Source organism: Vulpes vulpes, chromosome 15, assembly GCF_048418805.1.
Source record: "Vulpes vulpes isolate BD-2025 chromosome 15, VulVul3, whole genome shotgun sequence".
Taxonomy (NCBI): Eukaryota; Metazoa; Chordata; class Mammalia; order Carnivora; family Canidae; genus Vulpes; species Vulpes vulpes.
Window position 1 is genome coordinate 64340977 of NC_132794.1, and position 20422 is coordinate 64361398.

Consider the following 20422-nt stretch of genomic DNA (forward strand, 5'->3'; position numbering starts at 1 on the left):
TGTCTTCTTTTGAAAGTACTGCTCACATTGGAAAATCTTCATCTTGCCATTCTTCTTTAAGTTCCACACCTTCCATCCTCAGCTTAGATTCAATATCAACTACAAACTCTTGATAATCCAGAGAGCCAATGTTCTGTGAAAAGAGAAAAATTTATAACAATGTATTTACCATGTTACTTTTTATCTGCTGAAAAAGTACAACAAAGTTATACCTTAGTTCACACTTCCACCCTGGTTATGAAATCAATTTATTGAGCTGCAACTACCATTAAAAAAAAAAAGAAAGAAAGAAAGAAAAAGAATGAAACTCAGAGTATATATATACATATATATATATATATATGTATATATATATATACACACACTAGTGAAGTAAGTACTATTTGTTGTAAGGGTATTACGCAGTGAAAATATGTTTTCAGTTACATATATGCATGTGTGTCGTAGGTTGTGATTTAAATTTTATTAAATTTTGTGAATTACGTAAAAACTGGCGGGGGGTGGTGGTGAGCAGAAGTAAATATATTCTCTATTCTAGACCCATAATTAAATTTTCTGTCCTCTGGATAGAAGTTGATCCTAGAAACTGAACACTAATAAATCACATTTACATCCACGATTCAGTAAAGCCAAGTGGTATGTATCCTGTATTTTTTTTAAACTGAGGTATAATTAACATTTCTAAATTGAAGTATAATTAACATGTGTGCTGTTTTCTATACTTCCATCTGTGTAGCTTCAACACCATAATTCCAGAGCCATGTAAGGAAGGCTACTCAGTAACTATCCAGTAAATGAATGCGACGTATCTATACTAAACTTTTCTCATGTAGTTCAGCATAAGTTTTCAGACACTGAACTTAGTGAATATTTCTACTCATGCAACTATATGTGCTAACCTAGGCCATTCAGTTTTAGTTTTAGTCTGTCCAAGGAAGGGTGTGGCTGCCTACATCCTCACTTTACAAAGTGAAGAATGCAGGGATTGGTTTGGGTTGATGGAATAAGAACTAGAGGTTTAAGATTAAGAAGTCATAAAGATCAACTGGTTAATGAGTGCAACAAAAACTGTGATACTTTAGGGGATAAGATAATAAGCTAATATTTAGTTCAACTGCATTAGAGCAAGTCACTAGATGACTATAGTTATTGGTTTTCTTTTTTAATTTTTAAAGATTTTATTTATTTATTCATGAGAGACACACACAGAGAGGCAGAGAAATAGACAGACGGAGAAGCAAGCTCCCCGTGGGGAGCCCGATGTGGGACTCCATCCCGGAACAGGATCATGGCCCTGAGCCAAAGGCAGATGCTCAAGGCGTCCCTAAAGTTATTGTCTTAAAAAAGCAGTAAAACATGTATTTCTTAAGAGATAGAAAGTATCACTACAAGTATTAAAAACTAAGCAAAAAGTGGTTGGCTCCAGTGGAAAAAGAAAGAGGGGGAGATGGCGAGAATGACTGATGCTTTTCATAGTAAATCCTAAACTATTTGACTTTTATTTTTTTATTTTTTTATTTTTTTTTCTATTTGACTTTTAAAATCATGTATATTGACTTTTAAAAACTTTCAATTAAAACAAATGGTGACACCCATTCACTTCAATTAGTTTTCTAAAACAAAGACACAATATCTCCACACACTAGTGTAATACGCAGCCATAAAGAAGGGAAATTTTGCCATTTGCAACAATATGGGTGGATCAAGGATATAATGCTAAGTGAAAAAAATCAGAGAAAGACAAATATCGTATGATTTCACTCATATGTGGCATTTAAGAAACAAATGAACAAAATAAAAAGACAAAAAAAACAAGACTCAAGTATATAGAACTGGTGAGGAGGTGAGTGGGAAGTGAGTGAAAGAGGTGAAGAGGATTAAGAGTATACTTATCATCATGAGCACTGAGTGACCTACAGAATTGCTGAATCATTATATTGTACACCTGAAACTAATATAACTAGTATAACACTGTTAATTATACTGGAATAAAAAAAATAAAAATTAAAAAAAATAAAAAATTAAACAAAGATGTGGTAGTGGTTTATAGCTGCTTTATTTGCTGTCATTACAACACTCAAAAGATGTACAAAGCTGTACAAAAAAGTATTATGTTCTAGCACAACAACAAAATCACACTGGCAATCTTTTAAAGTGTTAGATTTCACACGGTAAACTATATCTGGGAGGCTCTCTTCTCAGTTTGAATTCTTACTTATGCTCAAGGAAGGGTTTCACACATTCTTAAAAGTTTTAAATTTTCAAGGACCCACTGTGAAGCACAGAAAAAAATGGCAAACGCTCTTTTCTTCACCAACATATTTGCTTGGAAAACTCAGTATTTGCATATGTAAGTCATTTTTAATTCTCTGGGAAAACACTGAGCCAGGCAATGTTGAGAAATTAATGGAAAACACACCTAAAATACAGCAATCTTGAGTTCTTTACCACGTTCTCTGTTTCTAATACATACATAGACTACACCTTAACACAGGTCTTCAATGATCACCTTATAGATTGTTCTCTGATGGTAACTCTCTCTGTAAAGAAAAAATAAAAAAAGGATACCTATCTTACCAATCTCTTCTATTTAGAACACAGAACTAGTATAAAAGACCAAAAGATGATGGCCATAAAGCCCAAATACTTAACGCCTATTAACTTAGAAACTAATTCTCAAGTGAGACTGAAACACTATCACTAAAAGTTTAAAACTATCTCTTTCAGAAGTTTTTAATTCACTGTACTCAATTTTTTTCTGAAGTCTTGTGTAATCACTTAAAAGTGAATATACTTCCGAAATTCAATAATCAGAAAAAGTTTCCATTATTTTGTTTCACCTTTTTGTACGTGTTGGAAAAATATCAGGATGTTCTTGTTGCCTTTTTCAAATATCCCACATACTTAGAAAAATATTTAATATCTCATAAATAAAAGCAGAGACTGAAAGTTGCTATCACTATATTCCCAACACCTAGCACAGTGCATGGCACATAAGCCTGTAAATGTTAGTTACAAGTAAGACTATTATAAGGTAAGACACTGGATAGCAAGCCATTGTTTTGCTCTACCTCTTAGGCTTATTTTTCTTATTAAACTATATAAATAGGCTTCCTGTTGTTTTACTCTCAAAAAGTGTAATGAAAATATTTAGAGCAACCCACATACATGCAATTATCAATTTCTGTTGGTAAAATTATTCCTTATTTCTTTTTTTTTTTAAGATTTTATTTATTTATTCATAGAGACACACAGAGAGAGAGAGGCAGAGACAAAGGCAGAGGGAGAAGCAGGCTCCATGCAGGGAACCTGATATGGGACTCGATCCCAGGTCTCCAGGATCACACCCCGGGCTGCAGGTGGTGCTAAACCGCTGCGCCACCGGGGCTGCCCTTATTCCTTATTTCTAAGAGAAATATGTAACTTGTGAAATTCTATAAGACAAATGATGTCCTTTAGTTCCCCTACTACTTGAAGAAGTTTATCACTTGAAAATAACTCCTTCAAGTGTTTCAGCCAATTCATTCCATTTTTATTTCAAAATCATACTGAAGCATGTCATGTTAATACAGCACATGGACATGGATATTTAGTTTGGGGATAATTATTTAAGCTAAACAGAACCAGTAGGAGACAGCAGACAGACTCAATCTTGCCTATTTCACCATAAATTGTAGAGAGAAAAGTACACTAGGTAGACAAAAAGTTCAAACAATTGAGAGAGTATTGTTCTTGGAAGCACTTAATCATCAGCAGCTGTAAGAACAGGAAACAAACAAGAAAGGAGCAATATAAGCACAACCACTTTGAAGGAAATCAGGACACCGCTGACTCACAAGTTAACTGTGGCTGTTTCCCATTTTTTGTTCATAGATTTGGTAAATTAGAATGGAGGAAATTACACTTTAAGATGCCATTTGTTAAAATAACCAAATGCAACAAGAATAACTTGATTTCTCAGCATACTGGTAGTACCGGGAGCACATGATTGCTTATGCCAGTTACCAGCAGAAGGCATACAGATAAATTCAAAACACCGGCTCACATCAGTGAGGTTAAAAATCAAGGAGAATGGATTACCTCCTGAGACAACTTCCAGAAGGGAGGTGTGGCAGTAAATTCAACCAAGATAAAGAAGGGGATTTCCCTATAAACTCAGCAATATAAGCAAAAATTAAATATTAAAATCACATTTACAACTGTCTGAATTATAAATTATAATCTGACATGCCACTTTACTATTATGTAGTTTAACAGTGCTGCTAGAATAGGTGCTAGTAACTACCATCTATGCTGAAATCAATTATAGTTGGCAGAAGGAAATGTCCAGGCAAGTCTTTTACTTCTGCATTTAAACAGAAGGGCTTCATTCTAAGTATTTGTGTTCACTTTTCCCTAGGAGGCTGGCAGCACTGGTAGCGTTCCTGGAAAATACTTTAGGCCAGCCTATATTTATGTTTACAAAGATCACCAAAACACCTCCAGAAAAATCTTATACGCTTGTCACTGCTTCCTTGAAAGCAGGGTCATACTAGTTTCTAAGACCGAAATGACAGTGAGATGTCACCTTACACCTGTCAGAATGGCCGTTCTTGAATAGACAAGAAATAGCAAGTGTTGGCAAGGATGTGCAGAAAAAGGAGTGCCTGTGCACTGTTGATAGGCATGTAAATTGGTACAGCCACTATGGAAAACAGTATGGAGGTTCCCCGAAAAATTAAAAGGGACTACCATTTGATCCAGCAATTTTGGGTATTTATCTGAAGGAAACAAAATCATTATCTCAATAAGGTATATGCAGCCCCATGTTCATAGCAGCATTATTTACAATCGCCAAGATATGGAGGCAACCTGTTTCCACCGATAAATGAATGGATTAAAAAATTGTGGTATACAGGGCAGCCCGGGTAGCTCAGCGGTTTAGCACCATCTTCAGCCCAGGGCCTGATCCTGGAGACCCGGGATCGAGTCCCACATCAGGCTCCTGCATGGAGCCTGCTTCTCCCTCTGCCTGTGTCTCTGCCTCTCTCTCTCTCTCTCTCTGTCTCTCATGTCTCTCATGAATATATAAATAAAATCTAAAAAAAAAATTGTGGTATACATATACAATGGAATATTATTCAACCATAAAAAGAATGAAATCTTGCCAGTTGGGACAACATGGATAGACCTTGGGGGCATTATGCTATATAAAGTAAGTTAGAGAAAGACAAATACTATAAGGTCTCACTTACTTGTGGAATCTTAAAACACACACACACACACACACACACCAAGTTCAAAGATGTAAAGAACAGACTGGTGGATGCCAGAGGAGAGAGGGGTTGGAGGAATGGGTGAAGGGGGTCAAACTTCCAGTTATAAAATAAATCCTAAGGATGTAATGTATAGCGTGTCGTGTTGATTATAGTTAATAATACTGTATCACAGGGGCGCCTGGGTAGCTCAGTGGTTGAGCGTCAGCCTTGGGCTCAGGGTGTGATCCCAGAGTCCCAGGATCGAGTCCTGCATCGGGCTCCCTGCAGGGAGCCTGCTTCTCCCTCTGCCAGCTCTGTCTGGCCTTCCTTTTTCAGATGCCTTCTTCCATCACAGCTCCTACTGGCGTTACTCCAGAGGCAATGAAAAGAACCACTTTCCTTTTGGCATTTACTAACCACTTGTACATTCATCATCCAGTATGTTCCAATCAACAGCTTTTGTGAGGTACGAAATATGGGTGTTATTTATCCCCGTTTTAGCTTACATATGAGGCAAATGACCCTACATTTTGGGTCCCAGATTAAATGCAGCCTGTTTCTAATACAGCACACTGTCTCCAGTTCACTGGCAACTTTATACAGCATAAGCCTGTAATGCCAGACTTGGTTACATTTAACTTCAAAGGTCCTCTAATGCTTAAAGACTACAACAGCACTGACTAATGACCATCTAGCTCAAGATCCATGTTTGCAGAAGTGGACCTGTCATACTTCCTGTATTACCCCAACAATGTTAGGCGGCAATAGAGGAGATTATGAAAATAAGAATAGTCTAGAAGAAATGTAAAATGACGAGAACTAAGTAAGAGGTGTCCAAGATCAAGATGAAAGTATACAAGCTAACTAAACGGGGTAACTGAAGTTATCCATTTACAAGTTGCAGAAACTCTTATAAAATTTTAGAGAAGGAATATGTTTCGCTGAAAACGTAACTAGGCATTAAGATAAATAGAGATCCTAATTTAAAATGGTGAGGAGGAGGGAAAAAAAAAAGGCAACTGTAAAGTGCAATCACACACTTCAGTCAACTAAACTCTAAGGCAGGCACTATGTCAACCAGGAGGAACTGGGCAAAAGCTGTGCTCTCAGAGGGCTCCCGCCAACTGGCAGACGAGGGAAGTTTCAAAGCAACGTTAACAGATCCGAACAGATTCCTGATTTAACTGGAGCTGATCTAGGAGATTTCCAGCTGCATGAGAGACGCCCAGGAAACGCAAACCATTAAGCAAAAGGTGATGTCTGAATCCACGCAGGAACTGGGCTTTTATACGTAGGAAGGTCCTCTAAAGCCCTCATTACCAAGTGCCGCTTCCGCGTCTATTCCCCGAGGGTACTGGGGACATCAGACGTCCGAGTTTCTTTGTTCTGCACCGGGACTGACGCTGGTCTTAAATACGCGACCGAAGCGGCCCGGTCACCGCACCCAGACCAGGGCGTGTGCAGGGGGGCCCAGCGGGGGAGGGGGGGCCAAGTCCCACCCCGAACACAACAGCACAAACGGAAAAGGGGTGGCCGGGTGGCGGGTAAGCCTAGGGAAGGCAAACAGGAGCCGAGCCAAGGGCGGGGGCCTAAGCTGGGCGGGGATCCGGGAAGCGCGTCCCGGGCAAGCTCCCTGGCGGCCCGCTCCACCCGTGGCCCTCCGCGCTTCCCCTCTCGGGCTGTCCGGGGGGCACGCACCCCTCAGACGTCCGCCGCAGGCCTGCTCTCAGCCCAGCCCCGCCGTGCCCAGCCCTCCCGGGCCGCACTCACCCCGGAGGAAGCCTTGGCCCCCTCGTCTTCCTCGCCCCTCCAGGCCGGCGACGTGGGGCTGACGGCCAGGGCGCAGGAGGTAGCGCCGAGAGGAGCCCGCTCCCCTCGGACTGCAGCGGAGACCCGGGCCCAGTGCCCTGGCTACAGCTGCAGCGACAGCAGCTGACCCGGACGCAGACAGCCGCCGGGGCGGAAGTGACGGAACCCCGACCTCCTTCGGGCGCGGGGGCCCGCGGAGACGGAGGGAGGGGCGTCTTCGGCCCTTGCCCCGCCCCCTCGGCCGCGCGGACTGACGCATGCGCATTCCGCCCGGGCTGGCCGCGCTTCCTCTCCTCCCGCTGAGACCCGGCCCTTGACTCTCAAAGGGACATTTCTACATCCCTTCTGTGGGCTTTATTGATCCTTAGAATAATTTTATAGCATAGAATGGGTGAAAGTAGGGGAGGAAGAATCTCCGAGGCCTCATCTAGGGGAAGCCAGACCTCGGAAGAGTCCTTACCGTGAAGACAACCGGGGCTGCCGGGCTCTGTGCGGGGAGCCGCCGGGCTGGTTGTTTTGAGTGAACAGCCGGGTGTGGCCCGTGCTCTGGGAAGGTGAAACAACCAGAGTACAGGTATTTTATCAGTGGACGCAGCCGCCGTAAAGGTGCTGTAAGATTACCGTCACGTTTTCCAGACGCTGTTGCTGTTCCCGTCGGCCGCGCACAGGTGGCGGAAGGGCGCAGGCCGGCGGCCCCCTCGCGCCCGGCGCAGCGGCGCAGGTGTGCAGACGTGCGGCGGGAGTCCCCACGAAGGCGCAGCCGTCCGCCCATTGGACGGTGCGTCTGGGAACGGGAAGAGGGAGCTTGGGGGCAACCGAAAAATGTCCATCACTGACCCGAAATGCGGCTCCCCGGTTTACAGGGTTTTGGCAACATGCACCCATTCTTGGTAACGGGGGCGGGGGGGGGGGTCGAAACTCTGTCTCATCTCTGAAAACAGGGAACAGTAATACCTCCTTCCTAGGGCTTTTGTGAGATAAAGTGCTGCTTATTAGACATATGACGACGTACTATCATCATACGTGTTTGATAATATTTTCCTCCAAGCAGTTTTGTGAAGTTAGCTGGCGGAGAAAACAAGACGGATCAGCTGATAAGCAGAGCCTTAGCTAAACAATTTCTTGGATCGTGCTTGCGTCAGCGATTTTGTCTTAAGTTTCAGATTCCGCCCCCCCCCCCCCCCGTAGTTTCCTATTTTGCTTTTTTCAGTCCTGCAATGAGGAGCATTCCTCACAAGGTGGCAGCAAGTCATTTGAAATTATATACAGTTATGTGGGGTTGGTTTTTGTTTTTTTTTGTGGTTTTTTTTTTTTTTTTTTTTTTTTTTTTTTTGCCATCTTTCTTTTTCATTTGTATGACTTGATTGTCCAGTTAGTTTGGTCGGTGTTTGCTTTGGTCTTGAGTAGTCCACTCTACAATTTATCTTCTTATCCTCATCTCATGAATTAGCTATACTTATTGTTGAAACATTGGAAACTATAGAGAAGGTATACATTTAGGTATATCCTTTCAGATTTTTGTATACATATAACTATATAAATAGCACACATGTTTCTATAAAAATGAAATAAGTACCTAGTAGTTGATAATATTTTTAAAAAGATTTTATTTATTCATGAGAGACATAGGCAGAGGCATTGGCAGAGGCATTGCAGGGAGCCTGATGGCAGACTGGATCCCAGGACCCTGCGATGATGACCTGAGCTGAAGGCGGACGCTCAACCACTGAGCCACCCCAGTGCCCCAGTTTATAATCTTTTTTTTTTTTTTTTTTTCATTTAAAAAAAAAGATTGAGTTTGGGTCACTCAATCTCCAACTCTTGATCTCAGCCCAGGTCTTGATCTCAGGGTCATGAATTCAAGTCCTGCATTGGGCTCTATGCTGGGGAGCCTACTTAAAATAAATAAAATAAGACAAGATAAAATTAAATAAAATATAAAAAATAAAAATACATACTGAACTCCTCAATGCCATCATTTTTATTATGGATAAATTTGTATTAACAATTCTTTATTGAACAAATTTAGTTGCTCCATTTTTTTAATAGTTGAAAACCACACTATAGAATGTCCAAAAAAGTTCAAAACATAAGACTAACTGATTTTTCAAACAACACACTAGGTATATTTTCAAATAATATGCTCAATATATATTTTTTTCAGCTTTTAGGTGAAATACCTCTAAGCCATGGGTCAAATTGTTAGCCTGAAAAAAGTATAATAAAAACACAGTTTTCAGGATGCCTGGGTGGCTCAGCGGTTGAGCATCTGTCTTGGGCTCAGGTTATAATCCCAGGGTCCTGGGATAGAATCCTGCATCAGCCTCCCTGCAGGGAGCCTGCTTCTCCCTCTGCCTTTGTCTCTGCTTCTCTCTGTGTCTCTCATGAATAAATTAAATTTTTTTTAAAAAACCCCACAGTTTTCCATGTATTTACAGATTTTTTGGATAGTTTTTAGTATATTTTTATGATCACTTGATTTCTTCTATGTGTCTCCTTGAATAGGCAGATACTTGGAATATTAAAATTGGAAAATAATTTAGAAGAAAAAAAGTGTGGCTTTAGAACATATCATCTAGGGATCCCTGGGTGGCTTAGCGGTTTGACGCCTGCCTTTGGCCCAGGGCGCGATCCTGGAGTCCCGGGATCAAGTCCCGTGTTGGGCTCCTGGCATGGAGCCTGCAAAGAAATGCAGCAAAACAATTTGGTGAATTGAGGTGACGTTGGTACTTCCAAAGTGCAGCTAAATAGACAGGAGCTAAACAAATGGCGGGGGAGTGGGGGAGTTGGGGCCAGTCAAGGAAGACTTTCTGAAGGGGGTCAACTCGAGCTTAGTAATAAAAGGAAGATCTTCCAAACTGAGGGAATGGCTTATGCAAATGTGCAGAGACTTCAAGAAACTGCCCCTTTTTCTTCATGACTGGAGCCCAAGCAGTTGGAGGATAAATGAGCGTGAATGGCCGGTATCAAAAATAAGTCATTCAAGGCCAGATGAAAGGGGGAGCTTTTTTTTTAGTGCTAAGGGTTTACTCACAGCCAATATGATGAACAACATGGAAAAGCAACCAATTATTATGTTATAACTGTGCTCCAAAAGAAGAGATTGAAACATGTTCCTCACAATAACAGCATTATTAGTATAAGTTCTGAGAGAACCACTTTGAAAAAGGCACCCCTCTTTTGAGCATATATTTTAGTATGTGTGTTAATTCATTCACATTACTTTGCCATACTTCATACATCAAAACAAAAGTACTTAGCCAAAATAGACTTAGAGAGTGCTGAGTCTTTATCTCCTCATCTCTACTGCCTCCTTGGATCCGAGAGATAGGATGAGAGATGATGAAGAAGGTATACCAGGGATCCCTGGGTGGTGCAGCGGTTTGGCGCCTGCCTTTGGCCCAGGGCGCGATCCTGGAGACCCAGGATCGAATCCCACGTCAGGCTCCTGGTGCATGGAGCCTGCTTCTCCCTCTGCCTATGTATGACTCTGTGACTATCATAAATAAAAATTAAAAAAAAGAAGAAGGTATACCAGACAACACTAAGAAAATGCTTGTGTAAATTCAAATTTTAGAAGGCAGAATGTACATTAAACAAAACTCTTGAATAATGCTGCACTCCCCACTGTATAATTTTATAGACAGATTGTTCTTCTGGCTTACGAGCAAATAAATTCAGTGATGTTGGGCAGCTCACTCATAGTTTTTGAAAAAAATGTGAAATATCCTTTTTACATGGGCTGAAGATGTCTTTGCTAGTTGAGCTTGAGGGTAAAACTGGATACAATTATATATTCATTTAATTATTCATAACTTGAGTCTGAAATGTATGTATATATATTTTTCACTTATTCACTTTATAAAATTCTAAACTAAACCCAGCAGCAGTTTTATCTTTAGCATGGTGACAAGTTTCTTGTCGACAATGAACCAGTAAAAGAAATTATTCCAGAGAGAATTTGTGCTTCCCTATTTCAAAAAATCAAATTGGATTGCACACATATATTACACATCACTGTTACAAGATGCTTCCACATTTCACAGAGCACATAGACGGAAGCAGCAGCACACATTTTAAAGAAATATTTCCATACGCAAAATTAGATTATGGCCATTCAAGAGGAAAACTAGGCTAATTTGCCAGAGAATTTTAGTCCATGGGACTTTAAGTATTCATCTCATTCAGGGAAATAGGTTATGGTTGAAGTCATGTGAGAGCAAGAGCTCAGATCTGGAGTGAGCCGTGTTTGTTGAAGATGAGAGAGGATGTGTATTTCATTCAACATAAATTTAAAAAGTCTAGAGTTACCTTAGATTACTCACTAAAACTAATAATCTTCGAGTCCATATTCAAGTCCTCGGTGAAGCTATTTCTGCAATGTCACAAAAGAAATAACAAATATGAGTTTAGAAGTATCTGAAGGCATGCATTTTATAATATAAAAAAACAAAATTTGGCCATATCAGAGCAACAATAAATTGGAGATCATGGCTGAGATTTGGAAAGAAGGTGGACAGCGTCCATCTACTCTGAAAGGGTCATTACGAAAAACCACTCCCCTTATTAATTAATGCTCTTGCAAAAGTACTGAGAGATAGTATCCCATGCTTGATTTATTACCGAGTAAAGGCTAATTTTTAAAGAAGGAAGTAGATTTTTCTCTCATAATGACATCGATATTTAGAAACATGCAAATAAGTGATAGCCTCCATTAGAGAAAAGCAGTTTGATTGACTGATTGACGATGACGATGATGATTTTTTCCAGTGATAGTGCTTTTTAAATTCTTTCTGAGCTGGGTAAATAAAAATGAGAATATAGTAAGGCAAACTGTTCTGTAGTCAGTTACAGTAACTGCATCCAGATTAATACAAAATTAGATATAACACTGTCATTCACCAAAGCAGTTATCATTTATCAGCATCTTTATTTTATTTTTTTTTAAGATTTTATTTATTTATTCATGAGAGACAGAGAGAGAAAGGCAGAGACATAGGCAGAGAGAGAGAGAGGCAGGCTCTATCAGGGAGCCCAACATGGGACTCAATCCCGGGTCTCCAGGATCACACCCTGGGCTGAAGATGGTGCTAAACCGCTGAGCCACCCAGGGATCCCCTTATCTGCATCTTTAGAGTCAAAGTACAATCTTATTTGTTTCAAGAAAACAGATCTATTTCAAAGTGCAGAAACAATTGTTGGATGGATTGGGAACTACATTCTATTTAACAAAGTGTTAACATGGCTCTACGCGTAAGGCGTTTTTCTTTTACAAGAGCTAACAAGGCACTGTGTGTACACTTTTCTTTAATACAAGTGTAAAAATTAGAAAGTGATATCACCTAAATCACTATTGCAAGAGGCTAAATGTTCTATAAACGTATTTCCAAAAATACTTCCTAAAAGTTAACTACAAGTAAGAGAATCTAGATGATTATTTACATTTTAAAATAGGTAACAATGCAGGTAAGAGGTACTAATGATTCTTTTTCATGAATGTCAGTACAACTGAGGAGGAAGTCTACAGTGGGCTACAGTCTCTGTGACCTTGGGCAAGTTCCGGGTCTTTCTCAGATTTTCAACTTCCTTGTCAGTAATCCATACAGTACCAAAGACTCATTTTACCCCATTTTGCCAAAAGCTGGACTTATCATTTCCTTACATTTTAGAAACGTTACATGGATATTTAAGTACAAACACCTGAAAATGACACAACTTTCATATTATTGTCTTGACTTAAAAAAATAGAATAAAAAATCCAATCAAATGCATACATCAAATCCATGCCATGTAATAGGAAATATACTTTAAATAATCAGAATATTTCCCAGGGATATGGGTATCGACAGTTTGCAGGTTTGCACACTACAATAGGTAGTGCCCTGAACTCAGAATCAGCAAATTTCCTTTCCAATTCCACTCTGACTGTGGAGGATCTCCCCCACACCCCGTATGCACTATGCACTCCCTAAGACTGGGAAAAGGCAAGGGCGAATGAAGAAAGAGATGGTAATCTCAGAGAGTCTTGGGCATGGCCTTGAAGTGATCATTTTTGTTTAAGGACCAGCCTGAAAATGAGGAATTCCTTCCACATTTAGTTTATGAGACTGTCTCTTTATAAAGAATTTGCTTCAATTCTTATCTGACACGGAGGGACAGAGGACCCCTGCTGAAATGAAATCGCTTGAAACTTGTTCCTCTTTTTCATTTTAATATTTTTTTTGTGTGTGTTTTGACTATTAAAAAAAAGACATTTTCTAGCAAGCCGATTTCTTGGCACAGCTATATATTTTTTAAAAGTATTAATAGAAACGGATGTATTTTTAGGTTCTTATAGCTAGAGTATGTTTTCTAAAGGTGTCCCAGGAGCCTTGGAGATAAGGAATCTTTTTGTTAAATTAATAAATCTATCAAAAAATAATCTCATTTTAATTTACTTCAGAACAAAAAGTCACAGGTTGTGGTCTTCACTGCCCATCATCCCCCACATCCTCATAAATGGATTTGGTATTTAATTTTTGATCCAGGAAAGACTAATTCATTTTTATCTTCATTTAATTTTAATAGTCAAGGAGTAGTCTATAGAGATTGAATAAATTTAATCCTTCTGCAATTAGTGCCAAATTAATTCATTCTGGATGTGGATAACTAAAGAAATACAGACCCTCCCACACACTGACAGAAACCTTTATCAGGTTTAATGTTTCATGTAAATGATCCTACTTGAAAGGAAGCTTGTTTTGTTTCTCTCTCCTCCCTTTCTGTCCTTGTTAATTGTTTGTTTTGAAACCTAAACTTTCTCTTGGCTTCTCTGAGGACTATAGCCTTCACTGAATCAACTGCATGATCCTACAAAGATAACATTCTGCCACTGATTTGGCTCCTTTGGGTGGAGAAATTAAGTTTTTCCCCTAATACGTTTTACAACAGCATAACTTATGTGGGATGCTCCAGAGAGGATGATATGGTCAGGCATCATGAGAATGATCTGGATACTGTTGTGTGCAGCAAGGGGATGGGATTATGGTAAATAACCATTGGTTTCACACAGCATGATCCATCTGGATCACCCCGGATTTGTCACCCAGAGATGCCTTTTCTAAGCAGGAATGTTGTCCCTATGGGGAAGCCCAAATACAATAAGCTACCAAGCCCATCATCATCCAAAACATCTAAAATACCCTTCCTTCTCTCTTGCCTCTAAAATCAACATTTGAGGTTATATGATTGACATCTACATAGGTTTTATAATTAACTATCTTAACACATGAAGAATATAACAATCTAATATACTTTTCTTGATTTCTAGTACAGCTATAAAAGCATACAGGCTATTACTAAACATGACTCATCAAGATTTTTTAAAAAGATAATTTAGTTATCTCTTGTCAAGTCACTATTTAATGTTACTTTCTATATTTGCTGTGATAAGCATTAAAATCTGTATATTGGTTGATAAATCATTGTTTAGGAGTGTCTAAAGGGTTCAGTAAATTGTATGAAATTGCCATAGTGTAATAAATGGTTATTTGATAATGAATGAAATTGTTTGAAAATACTGTTAAAATGTCAAGTTTAAACATATAGATCATCACTCAAAAGGAAGGCAAACATGGAAACCACAGTGACATCATAAATATACTGCAATAAACACATTTATTTATATCGGGCAAGTTGTAGGTACTTTGTATAAATGTGTACAAATTGATATATGAAGTTAATTTCAATCTGTAAAAGTAATTGCATTGGTTTAACTTATTTAACTCTCCTTACAATAATATTTATTGCAGAAAAGAAGGTAAAGAAATAAATGATGATAAATAGATAAAATACATAGGAAATGGGAATTGTTTTACAATTTAATTACACTGTCACATAAAATTATCACACAAATACACCAACCCGACAGCGGAAATACATTAAAACTCTATTATCCAATGCAGAGAACAGTTTTTTGTTTGTCTTTATTTCATTCGCACATTTAAAATAATTTTTATTTTTTTCTACTAGCGTAAAACGTGAAACAATGTCAAGAGCAAAAAGAGTAAGTCAGGAACAAGAATTTTCTAAAGGAAATGTTCTATTTTGTACAATATTGTGAAGATTGACATAAAAATCTAAGGAAAGAGTAGCAAAAGCATTCCCAGTCCCCCATGATAGGTATATTGAAGAAATAAACTCAGGAGCTCAATAGAAAATGAAGTTAATTGATTTATTTTTAAATATTTTATTTTTTAATTTTTAAAAGTAATCTCCATACCTACTGTGGGGCTCAAACTCACAACCCCAAGATCAAGAGTCACATGCCCTAACAACTAAGTCAGCCAGGCACCCCTGAAGTTAGTTGATTGGTGAGACTTATGCAGAAGTCATAAGATGTGTCCATAACTTAGTAACTGTACATCTTAAATGACAGAACATTTCATTCTGGGCTAAATAAATACACATGGCAAAGATCCATTGGTTTTAAAAAACTAACTTAAACATTTGCTCCCTAATATTCACTAAGCATATGCTTAGGGGTGTTTGGCTCTGTCCCAGAAAAGCTGATCACCTTAGAGGGGAGATGAGACATGTTCATAGGAAATAAGGCATTTATGTTAGGCTTGGTTACTTAATTATTGATCTGAATGTCGGGTTATTTTGCTCTAAGTTTCTTAGCCATGAATTGGGACCAGAATATAGTGTCACAAAACTGCCCAGTAAAATTCTTAAAACTTGGTATCAATTCCTGTCTTTGATATCTAATTCTAAAATTCTGCAACACATTTAAGATCTACTCCTGTAACATATATAGGTTATTAGGACAAGAAAAATTTTATTTGTTCTATGGAAACACAAAATTTATAATGAAGAGTACATGATTTAATTTGGGAAAATTGAACATGATAATTAAGCTAAACTAGTCAAAGGGGAAAAAGTCATTGAAGGGATGGGTGAGGATTGAAAAGAATTATGAGGGTGAAAGCTTGAAGGTTTGATGCAATTAATAATAGAAAGTGATTCAAAAGCATATCATGCAATTTCTTTATGAGGGTCAAATATTTAACCATGGATAATAAACTAACATTTTAGGTGATATTTAGTTTTTATGAAACAAAGCCATATTTCTCTTTTCTCTCTCATTTTTCTCAATATCCACTAAAAAGGCAAATATGTAGGTCTTTCAGTTTGGGGATTAAGTAAGACACTGTAAACACAATTCTTGGATCATAACAAATTGGATTTATTCTTCTAATTTGTTATAAAATGCCAAATGGGGCAGCATAAATGATGAGTGAGTGAAAAAACAGAAATTTTCATGGACTAATTGATCAGACAAGACTTATCTGAAATTAATTATGCAGTTCTCTAAATTTAAAAGATCTCTAATAAATTTCTAATCACTAGTATTTGAAGCATCTGTAGTGCTATAGGTCTTACAGAGTTATTTTAAAATTTTGTCTGCTGATATGCTATGCATATGTATAGATTTTCATTTTATATATATTTATGTATAAGTTCTGTTACATGTACATTTCCAATGAGCTTATTTTTCTTCTCAAATAAAACAAGCAGAAGGTATTATGGACATACAGTTGCACCAGCATTGACATTGTTTAAACATTTTAAAATGATAAAATAGAAAGAGCCCATTTTTAGTATGTTACTTCCATTTTTTATTGCTGTTAAAAGATTATTTTTAATAAGTCAGATTTAGTGATGAGAAAGATGTAAATATAATTCTTATCAGAGAGAGCTGTATCTGATTTTTCTTAATGGCATGATGTATAGTAATTAAAGGTATTCTAAATCCTAAGAGTTTCTAGGCTCATTTGTCTTCACCTGGTGAATTCATTTATAAAAGAAAAGAAGTAGACATTGAAATAGGTAAAATACAATAATAAAAGTAATTCAAACATGACAATGGAAAATGGAGATGTTTAAAAAGAAAATTTAGAGTATCGGATATTGATGAGAGTAGAATCATAAAATGTTATTCCTAGAATGGTTTTCATCTTCCTATAAATTAAATAAATTGACTCACTTCTGAACGTTAGAGTCTTCAAAATGATATGTATATACTGAAAATATGATCTTTTTTATTGGCTATTGCTACAGAAAGGGTCATAAGTAATGCCAGCCATTAGTAGAGTTTAGAAGACATCATTTATTATACTTTAGAATGGTCTGTTATATACAATCGTTATTTAAGAAAATATTGAACATGGGATGTAGTTAATTTTTAACATATTGGAAATATTGTTAATTTTAAATTCAAATTCCTTATTCTCAAAGGGAACAGTGCATAATCATTTTCAAAAATTTATACCCCTGTCTTAAATTTAAAGACAAAACTCAAGACAACCAACATAGCAGAACAGAAATGCCTGCCTCTCTCTGAACATATAAAACGCCATCATGCTAAAATACAACTCTTTTGTTTCATTTTTTAAAAGATTTTATTTTTAAGTAGTCTCTACATCCAACATGGAGCCCCAACTCAACCCCAAGATCAAGAGTCACATGCTCTACCGATTGAGCCAACAAACACTCCTGCTTTTATTTCTAACATCCTCTTAGCATTAATGCTTTTGCTAATGCTAGTACTATTGCTCCTTCCTGACCCACCATGACACCAATTTCTCATTTGACATGCTTTCCTACACTGTGCGTTTGGGTGCCTGGAGAAGTTTTGTGTGCTTACGTATGAAATTTTAAGGAGAGAATAGGGTAAATCCTCCTCTTTTTCTTTCTTTCTTCTTTTTCTTCTTTCTTTCTCTTTCTTTCTTTCTTTCTTTCTTTCTTTCTTTCTTTCTTTCTTCTTTCTTTCTTTCTCTTTATTTCTTTTTTTAAGATTTTATTTATTCATAGAGACACACACACACACAGAGGCAGAGACACAGGCAGAGGGAGAAGCAGGCTCCATACAGGAAGCTGGACGTGGGACTCGATCCCAGGTCTCCAGGATCACACCCCAGGCTGCTGGTGGCGCTAAACCACTGCGCCACTGGGGCTGCCCTCCTCCTCTTTTTCTCCCTAAGATCAGAGATGAGCCTTAGAATAGTCCACTCTCTCTGCTCATATAGAAATTACACTCAAGTCAGGGCAAATAAAAAGAGGAAATTACCAGTTGTGTCTGCATTTACATCAGTAGAAATATGGATATGGGAATACTGCATGGGCTTTCCTAAGACTTGACCTCTCGTAGATACCTGTGTATGTATATCCATAGGTAGAGACCCCTCCAAGATATGGAAAGAAGGGGTAACATTGTCCAGGGTACTGTGTTTGGAGTGGTTCTAAACTCTTTCTGGGTTTAAGCAGGAATTCCTACGTGGCACCAGGGAGAGTAGAGGAGGAAGGAATGTTACCAGTTGGTGCTAAAAACAGATTGGAGGCCCTGGCATACACCTGCATAAATATGCTGTCTGGGTTTGGCAGGCCCTCCTTGCTTTCAGGCCTCTTTACTGTCTTGAACATGAGCTGTTAAAGTATTTTCTTCTCTTATTTTCCTCTGTAGAACAACCATTGCTGTTGTTGCCATCAGATTTTCGTGTACAAATCAATTATTTTACTTAATTTAATACATACGTATTTCTTGATGAATTTGGAGGTAAGAATTTGGAGAAAGAGGATAACATTATTGTGTTTTGCCTCCAGCCTTAAAAAGCTCTAAAGATCTGGGCAGGAGCCTATTTCATGGGACGGATAATGAAGCTATAATAGAGTGCTTGTTGGTATATTGTAATTTTTGCTTGCTTTATTTCCCCTTAAGTCTGACTTATCAAGGTATAATTTACATATATTAAAATTTACCCCATTTAGATGTATAGATCTAGAAAATTTCAAAAATGTATATAGACTTGAGAATACCACCACAGGGGCACCTGGGTGATGCAGTTGGTTGAGTGTGTGACTCTTAGTTTCTGCTCAGGTCATGATCTCAGGGTTGTGAGATTAGCCCCACACTGGGCTCCACATTTAGCTGGAAGTCTGCTTGGGATTCTCTCCCTCCCACGTCCTCTCCCTCTGCTCCTCCTCTTCATTTAAAAAAAATTTTTTTTAATTATTATTATTTTTTATTTATGATAGTCACACACAGAGAGAGAGAGGCAGAGACACAGGCAGAGAGAGAAGCAGGCTCCATGCACCGGGAGCCCGACGTGGGACTCGATCCTGGGTCTCCAGGATCGTGCCCTGGGCCAAAGGCAGGCGCTAAACCGCTGCGCCACCCAGGGTTCCCTCCTCCTCTTCATTAAGATAAACAAATAAATCTTTAAAAAAAGAAAAAGAAAATACCACCACAAACAAGATACAATGTATTTGTATTATCCTGAGAAGTTCCCTTTTACCTGCCCTTACCCTAGTCCCTGGAAACCATTGATCTATGCCGTGTCCCCATAGTTTTGCCATTTGATAAGGTCATACAAATGAAATCAGACAGCATGTAGTCTTTTGAGTTTGGTGCCTTTTAGCATAACGCTTTTTGAGACTTACCTGTGTTGTTGCATATATTAGGAGTTGGTTTTGTTTTACTGCTAAGTAGTATTCCATTGTATACAATAATTTATCCATTAATTGATAGGTCCTTGAGTTACTTCCATTTTTTGATGATTTTGAATAAAGCTGCTATAAACATTTAAGTACAGGCTTTGTGTCTTATATGTCTTTATTTTGCGGGGTGGGGGGCACTAAATACCCAAGAATGGTTTCTGAGTTGTCTGGTAAGTTGATTTTTAACTTTATGATAAACTGCCAAATGTTTCCCAAAGTAGCTACACAACCTCTCATGCCCCCTGCGATGCATGCCAGTTATAACTACTCTTCATCCTTCTTGATATTGTCAGTTTGTCCTGATTTGAGCCAGTTTAACAGGTGTATAGTGAAGTACCTTGTAATTGAATTAAATCATCTCATATTTACAACATTTGATTCTATGGATCAAGTCAGTGAAGTTTAAATGATTCTGTCCACAAGGAGCTTGTTTTCCAGGTCAGAACCGAACACAAAATCATACAAAAATCAAATGGAATAGTTCAATAGTAGTCCAAAAGAATTGTAAGAAAGATAGCAGAAGGAAGTTCATGACTGACTTCCAATGAATTGTTCAGTTAATCATCCCTATAGCAGTTTACCATCCCTGAATGTTTTTGTGAATGCCAGGTCTAATGGACTCTTCCTTCACAATCTGTTACTAGTTTTTCCCTCCCGATTTTGACTGTTAACACATCACTACAGGCCTTTATCCTCTCATCCTAGATTACTATAGCAAATTCTAACTGGTTTTGTGTCCTCTGGATTCTTTTTACTACAATCAGACCTAATTATATCCACTAAACTAATCTACCTAAAACAGTATTCTGTTGCTTCATAACAAATCACCACACACTTAG

General features: G+C 38.3%; 1 protein-coding gene across 27 annotated transcripts in view; it reads right to left on the bottom strand.

Moving 5' to 3' along the window:
* The window catches only part of BNIP2 (BCL2 interacting protein 2), a 37789-nt gene extending 30020 nt beyond the window's left edge, over window positions 1-7769 (bottom strand). For 6 of the 27 annotated variants that reach the window (XM_072738657.1, XM_072738654.1, XM_072738653.1 and 3 more), the window contains exons 1-2: window positions 7008-7204; window positions 27-133 (exon numbers count right to left, since the gene is read on the bottom strand). In XM_072738657.1, the coding sequence (XP_072594758.1) occupies window positions 27-76 (50 nt within the window). In that variant the 5' untranslated portion in view covers window positions 77-133; window positions 7008-7204. Of the gene's footprint in view, window positions 1-26; window positions 134-2419; window positions 2541-7007; window positions 7248-7506 lie in introns of those variants that run through there. The other 21 variants (XM_072738651.1, XM_072738667.1, XM_072738674.1 and 18 more) reach the window with 12 other exon arrangements.
* Between the last annotated feature and the right edge of the window lie 12653 nt (window positions 7770-20422).